Source organism: Nannospalax galili, unplaced genomic scaffold, assembly GCF_000622305.1.
Source record: "Nannospalax galili isolate Female #2095 unplaced genomic scaffold, S.galili_v1.0 scaffold1892, whole genome shotgun sequence".
NCBI lineage: Eukaryota > Metazoa > Chordata > Mammalia > Rodentia > Spalacidae > Nannospalax > Nannospalax galili.
This window is the reverse complement of record NW_008331144.1, coordinates 875,388-882,394: the sequence shown is the minus strand read 5'-3', so window position 1 is coordinate 882,394 and position 7,007 is coordinate 875,388. Positions and strand designations below refer to the sequence as shown.

The window sequence follows — 7,007 nt, the reverse complement described above, 5'->3', positions numbered from 1 at the left end:
TGTAGACCAGGCTGGCCTCAAACTCAGAGATCCACCTCCCTCTGCCTCCCAAGTGCTAGAATGTATATTTATATGCTTTAAGAAGCTTCTATAAGTGGTAGGTTTCCTTATGGCTTTTTTGTTTTGTTTGAGACAAGGTCTCCCTATGTAGCTCTGGTTGGGCTGGAGCTCTTTATGTAAACCAGGCTGGCCTCAAACTTACATGGCTCTACCTGCCTCTGCCTTCCCAGTGCTGGGATTAAAGGCATATGCCACCTCGCTTGGCTCCTTTTGGTTTTTTGAGTCAGGGTCTCGCTATGTAGTCTCAGGCTGGCCTTGAATTTATGGCACCTCTCCTGCCTCAGCTTCCCAAATGTTGGGATTACAGGCATAAGTCACCACAGTCAATGCAAGTAGCAGTAGACAAAGTGGTTTACCAATTATGAAGTGCCCCCATGGGGAACCAAGACAAGCTCATTCCATGGGCTTACAATCACCAAGGGCTGCTCCAGAAACTAGGGTAGGAGACCCTACCCAGTAGGAAGGGACCCAATAGCTCAGAACACTGGAGACATGGCTGTTCCTCCACTTGGTATTCAGGAGGAAAGACTTGAAAGAGCCAGTGTGTCTCTGGCTGACCCACACCCTTGTGCTGGGTAAAGAGATCAGCTCCAGGTGGGCTTGCCGCCAAGCCTGAGGACCTCAGTTCCCCCCTCCAGAACCCACATGGTGGAAAGAGAGAACTGCCTCCCATAAACTGCCCTCTGACTTCCACACTCACGCTGTGCCATATGCACACACTGAAAATAAATAAATATTGCAGCTGGTCCCCAGCCCTCCACATCTCTACCTTCCCCTTCTTTCAGGTACCAGCTCACTAGTCAACGGTAACCTCCGACTCTACAGCTCTGTGGGTGACCTGCGGCCTGGGCACTATGCCCTCGACCCACCCATCCCTCCACCTCCTCCAGGCCCAGCCCCAAGGCCACCCCAGGACACTTCACAGCCTCCAGAAGAGTCCCCTCCACCACCTCCACCTTCCACTGCTCCCCCTCCCCCTCCCCCTCCCTCTCCCCCTCTCCTGCTGCTAGGACCTCCACCCCCACCCAGCACAGCCCCACCTCCACCTCCAATACTGAACACCCTATCTCCCTCATCCACTCTCTCCCCGCCATCCACACCCACCCCTCCTGACTTCATTCCCCCTGCCCCACCATTGGCTTTCCTAGACCCGCCTCCACCCTCTTTGCCAGCCCCTCCACCCCCAGTCTCTCCTCACACAATGGGGATTCGCCTCTTTCCCCCTGGGGGTATCACCAAGTGGAAATCAGAGGTGGCACTCAATGGCCGGCAGTCAGAAACCCCCAGAACCAGCCCCCCTAAGAGCCCCGCTGAGCTACAAGGGAGCTCCGTAGGGCCTAGTCTGGAGTCCCACCTCACCTTCCCCAGGTCATTTAAGGTGCCTCCCCCAGCCCCAGTCAGGACCTCATCTATCCCAGTTCAGGAAGTACCAGGGGCTCCCCTAGAGGAAGAGGGGACCTCCAAGAAGGTCCCTAGCCGCCTCCCACTGCCTCCCAGCTTCCACATTCGCCCTGCATCTCAAGTCTACCTAGACAGGGTCCCTGAGCCAGAGCACCCCAGGGAGCCTAGGCTCGAGACACCAAGCAGCCCAAGGCTCAGGCAGTCTGAGCTCCAGACAAATGGACAAGCTGAGACCCTACCCCCACCCCCTCCTCTGCCTCCACCCGCCCCTCCACTCCCTCCCCCAGCACCCCCCCTGTCCCCAGCTGCTCCTTCTTTGCCCTCTCCTGAGCAGGCAGTTCCTCCATCTGCTGGATTTATGAAGACCCCCAAATCCAACTCACCTGCTCTCAAACCCAAACCCAACCCTCCCAGCCTGGAGGAAACACCTTTGTCAGAACCTGTGGACTGGAGGGACCCCAGGCAGATGGAAAAGCTTCGAAATGAGTTGGCAGCCTATCTCTGTGGGTCCCGTAAAGAGGACTTATCCAACCACAGACCAGTCCCTACAGTGGCCTCAAAGGACAAGGAAGACAAGAAGGGTCCAAGCCTGCCAGAGGAAGCAGCTCCCCCAAGCTGTCCTGAGAAGATACTACCACGAGCTGCCGAAAAGGGTCCCTGCAGCACCAACTTACCAGAGAGACAAGCCACCAGCAGCCTGACCCTCCCCCCTGTGGACTACATCTCTCAGGACACTCCAGCCCCCAGTGTCAGGCAGATCCGGGATGAGCTGGAGGCTCGGTTCTCCTCATCCACAGAGAAAGATGCCAGGCCCAGCATAGCATCACTGCCTCCCAAACCCTGGCTGGAAGGGGGCAGAATCTTTGAAAACGGGACTGACTATGGCAGATTCCCTAAGCCTGTCACCAAGAATGCACCCCAGCTGTCTGCCACCACTCAGTCAGCGGCAGTACTCCAGTCCAGGGCCACACCTGGGCCAGCCACACCCTCCAAGGCCACACCTGGACTGACCACACCACCCAAGGCCACACCTGAGCAGACCACACCACCCAAGGCCACACCTGGACTGACCACACCACCCAAGGCCACATCTGAGCAGACCACACCACCCAAGGCCACACCTGGACAGACCACACCACCCAAGGCCACACCTGGACAGACCATACCGCCCAAGGCCACATCTGGACAGACCACACTACCCAAGGCCACACTTGGACAGACCTCATCACCCACGGCCACACCTGGACAGACCACACCACCCAGGACCACACCTGAGCTGGTCATCCCACCATCTCAGCTGATGACAGAGAAGGAACTCCTCCCTGGTGGGCAGAGGGAGAAGGTGGAAAGCCTAGGGGCTGCCTGGCTGTCGACAAGGGAAGCCCTCTCATCTCCAGCCCTCCCATCAAAGATGCCCCCTGGTGGAGAAGAGGTGCCATATATCTACAAGCCCCATCGCAGCCAGAACAGCCCCAGCCGAGAGGTGGCTGTGGTGATGCCCACGGTGGCCAGAGAAGAGGCCCCAGGATTACGGGGACCTGTGGAGGTGAAGGAGCCCCAAAGCCGACCAGCCAAACCCCTTGCCCCAGTCCAGCCTGCTGACCAGTTCCTCAGACACCCCGTAACTGGGGAGGTGGTGGAGCAGGGCTCCCCAATGGCCCTGCTCCTGGCGGCCAGGCAGAGGGCACTGAAGACCAGGCCTGGAGGGACTGGCCTGGGGCGGACCTCCCTGCCAGGGAGTCTCCGTGGTCATAGCAACCAACCAGAGGTCAGCTCTGACAGCATCTTTTACAACGCTAGCCGGCCCAACTCCTTCCTTGTGGTCCCTAAAGTACCCAGTGAGGCCGAGAAGGACCCTCAGCTAACCTCAGTGCGGCCTACTGGACCTGGTCCTTGGAAGGCCCAGACTGGAAGAGATGCACAGGGCCCAGAGCCAGTTCACCGGCACGCGTGGAGGAGGGCTGAGCCCCCAGCCCCTGTGGCCTGGGCAACACCCGCCCCGTCCTGCCTCCCCCAGGGCCGAGTGCTCCCCAAGTCCTTCTCTTCTCCACCTTCTCCTTCCTATAAGAGGGAAGAGGAGGAGGAAGAGGAGTTCGACTTTGAGATCATCCCGCCGCCACCTGAGTTCAGCAATGACCCTGAGCCCCCCGCCCCCGCCCTGCAGTCCCGGGGCCACCGGGGGTCCCCCCCGAGGAACCATTTCTCGGACCTGGGGCAGCCCCTGGAGGCGGACCCCGCGGCCCCTCCGGCTCGCGGCTTCTCTCGCTTTTCCGGCGCGCGGTACCCGGGGCCCGGGGGCCTGGACCGCTTCTCGGGCAGCGGCCGGTCGCTCATCAAGAAGCGTCTGTATGTCGGGGAGTCCTACCGCCACCCCGGGACGACCCGAGGCGCCACCGGCCGCAGCCTCAGCTCCCCCAACTGCTTCGGCCCGCAGCCGGGAGGCCCGGAGATGCGGCGGGTCAACTCCGCGGGCCGCGCGCCCCCTGGCGGCCTGCACGGACGAAGGCTGTCGCTGGAAGGCTGCGCGCGGGGAGCGGCGGAGACCAAGTACCAAGCACCCGTTGGAGGCGGCGGTGCTGGTGGAGGCTGTGGTAGCGGAGGCGGCACTGCCAGCAGGTAAGCAGAGGGCCTGGATGATCAAGGGATTCCGAGGCAGGAGGCCAGGGGAGGTGCATGGATGCTCTGCCCTCTGAGCACAGAGCTGCTGCAGAGCCCAGGGTCATGGCCTGCCGCTTACAAAGAAAGAAGAGATCGATCCAGACCTGGGCTGGGAGCGGAGGACACTTGAGTGAAGGGTACCAGGCATGTTCTCTGGCCTGCACGCCCACCTTTCGATTGAAAACCCATGTAGAACCACATCTGCACCCTCTGCTCCGGGGCGGGGGGCGGGGGGAATGGACACGGTGGGAAGAGGGGTGGATACGGTGTGTGTGGCGGGGTGCGGGGTGGACAGGGTGGGGCTCAAACGAGTACTTGAGACTTCACCGCTTTTCTCTCTCCAGGTCTCCCCACGGCACCTCCCACTACGGAAGCCCCATCAATACGTTCACCGTGAGGCCTGGGACCCGACACCCCATCTCCTATGCCTACTCTGGGGCCCACCGGAAAGCCACGTCCTGAGCCGGGGTTCCCTCGACCAACTCCTAGGGGTTGGATCTAGGCAGTTGTTTTTGTGGGAGGGTGGGAGGGTCGCAGCAGGTGTCACGGGGTCCAACTGGGACACTGGGAACCTTTGTTCTCAAGACAGACAGGCGGATGTGTGAGCTGCGGTGGTCTGAGGACGTCTGTTTCCAAAAGCACAGCTGGGCTATGGACTGCTGGCAGGTGGGGGTGGGAGGGGCAAAGAGAGGAAGTGCCTTTCTGGGACTGGGCACTGTTTCACTATCTGGTACTATGGGATCTAGCAAGGTTTGTTGACAGTTGTATAAGCACGACCTACTAAGCAGGTTCTAAAAGAAGGAACGGCTACCAAGTCTGCAGTGAAACCCACCAGGGTGCCAGTTTGCCTGTCTGACCCTCACAAAGGAATGAGGCCCTGCTGTGCCCCAGGACACTGTCTGTTACCAGGAACAGGTACTAAATAACTGGGCTTCCTAGCCACTCAGAGATGAGACCAACATGCACAACGAGAAGGTTCTGGAATAGAAGTCCTATGCATTGGCTAAGGCCAAGGGTGAGTTCATTTCCCTGGCCTTGGCACTTAACCACAGGGAGGCCTAGGGATAGTTTAGGGAGACACAGGATTAAGGCTTGCTTCTCCATTAAGACCTATGAAAGTCCTGGTTGGTTGGGGGGTTGGGCCCAAGGCATCATGAAGTCATTGACACCCAACAATGTTCAGGTCTCATGGGACACCCCACGCCCAAGTACTACAGATCACAATATTATTGAGGACTTAAAATGTGTAGCTAAGAAGCTGGAAGGCCCTGAAGACGGACAGCAGCGATGAGGAGTGAGGTCTAAGTGTCTGCCAACACAGAAGCAGGTTTTCGAAGGTCAAGGGTAGCAGGATGGGGCCAGTTCAGAGCAAGGGAGACCTGTCAGGAGGGTGACCGTTTGCCTGGGAAGTCCATGCATATGCCTGTTTTCTAGTGAATTAGCCTTCTAGTATTTTAAGTCCTGGTTTACATAGTATGTGGTTGTCAGATGTATCAAGAACTGCAGTCCTTGGTCTCACTTTTCCTATCTCCAGGGGGATTGGCTGAATTCCTGGGACCAGGCCAAGGCAAGTAAGGAGGGGCAGAGGAGTGGTCCATCTCAGAGGAGCAGGGGGAACAGGAAACAGTGTCCTCTGGGAGCAACATGTTCGGCCTCTATGATCTGAGGTACCAGCTGAACTCCTGGGTGGTTGGGACAGTAGGTGACCCACTTCAGGGAAAGCAAGCTTGGGCACCCAGATGGCCAAGGCAGGGTGGCAAGTTACCTGGGTTCAAGAGGCCAACCGCCAACACCAACACTGGCTGTCTAAATCTGTATTTTCCCTGTGCAGTGTTTTATAAAAGAGTTCACTAATTATTTATCTGCCACTTGAGCAGTGGGGTATGGCCTCCCAGCGGTGGCGTACTCTGGGGTGAGTAGAGAAGGGCTTGGTCACACTTGGCATCGGAAATAAACAGGCTATTTTGGACTGGCCGCTTGTTCCGTGATTGTGGATTGATGACTCCGGAGCGATGGGACACTGGGAGGGTCAGTTGGGCAGTGCCAAGCACAGAGCACCAGGCCCAGCATTCACTTCTGACCCTTAGAAATTCTTGTTCACTGAATCCCCCAAGGGGAAGGTGCAAGGACAAACCCTGGTGATTTAAAAAAAAAGTGTCCTTAATTAAGCAAGTCTCAGACTCTGAACCTCAGTTTCTTCTGGGCCTGCTAACAGTACTCCTAAAGCTGTTGTAAAGATTAGAGGCAGTTATGTATTCATTTAACAAATATTTGGGTGACTGCTTGGATGTGAGGCACTACACTTAGCATAGACACACAGCTGGTAACACACTGACATGGTTCATGTTCTTGGCTAGATCATAGGCTAGAGGGTTATGTGCAAACCTATTGTCCCAGCACTGAGGAAGGGGTGGAGGCAGGAGGATCACAAGTTTAAGGCCGGCCTTGGCTACATGAGAGCCTGTCTAGAAAAACAAAAAGATGAGAGAGAAGCAAATAAAAATAATCATAGCTTAGCCAGGCATGGTGGTGCATTCCTTAATCCCAGCAATCAGGCAGATCTCTGTGAGATTGAGTCTGGTCTACATAGTGGGTTTGAGGCCACCTGGGGCTACCACGTGACCCTGTCTCTAATAATAATAACAATAATAATAATAGTTTAGTAGGGGTGAGAAGACAGAATTTGAAAATGGCTCAGGTGGTAAAGGGCTTGCCTTATAAGCACAAGGACCCAAGTTCAATCCTCACGGTTGGGGGATGGATCAGTCCATAGAGCAGTTGCCTTACAAGCATGGATCCCCAGAGCCCACATAAAAAAGCCAGACTTTGTGCATGTTTGTAATCCCAGTGCTGAGACAGGAGGATCCCTGGTTCACTGTTCAGCCAGC

The 7,007-nt window shown here is 56.9% G+C and overlaps 1 protein-coding gene across 1 annotated transcript in view; it reads left to right on the top strand.

Annotated features, from left to right (window-relative positions):
• The window catches only part of CUNH6orf132 (chromosome unknown C6orf132 homolog), a 44,027-nt gene extending 37,934 nt beyond the window's left edge, over positions 1-6,093 (top strand). Inside the window, exons 4-5 of the mRNA XM_008823267.3 lie at positions 846-4,077; positions 4,464-6,093. Of these exons, the coding sequence (XP_008821489.1) occupies positions 846-4,077; positions 4,464-4,581 (3,350 nt within the window). The 3' untranslated portion in view covers positions 4,582-6,093. The remainder of the gene's footprint in view (positions 1-845; positions 4,078-4,463) is intronic.
• The last annotated feature ends 914 nt before the right edge of the window (positions 6,094-7,007 follow it).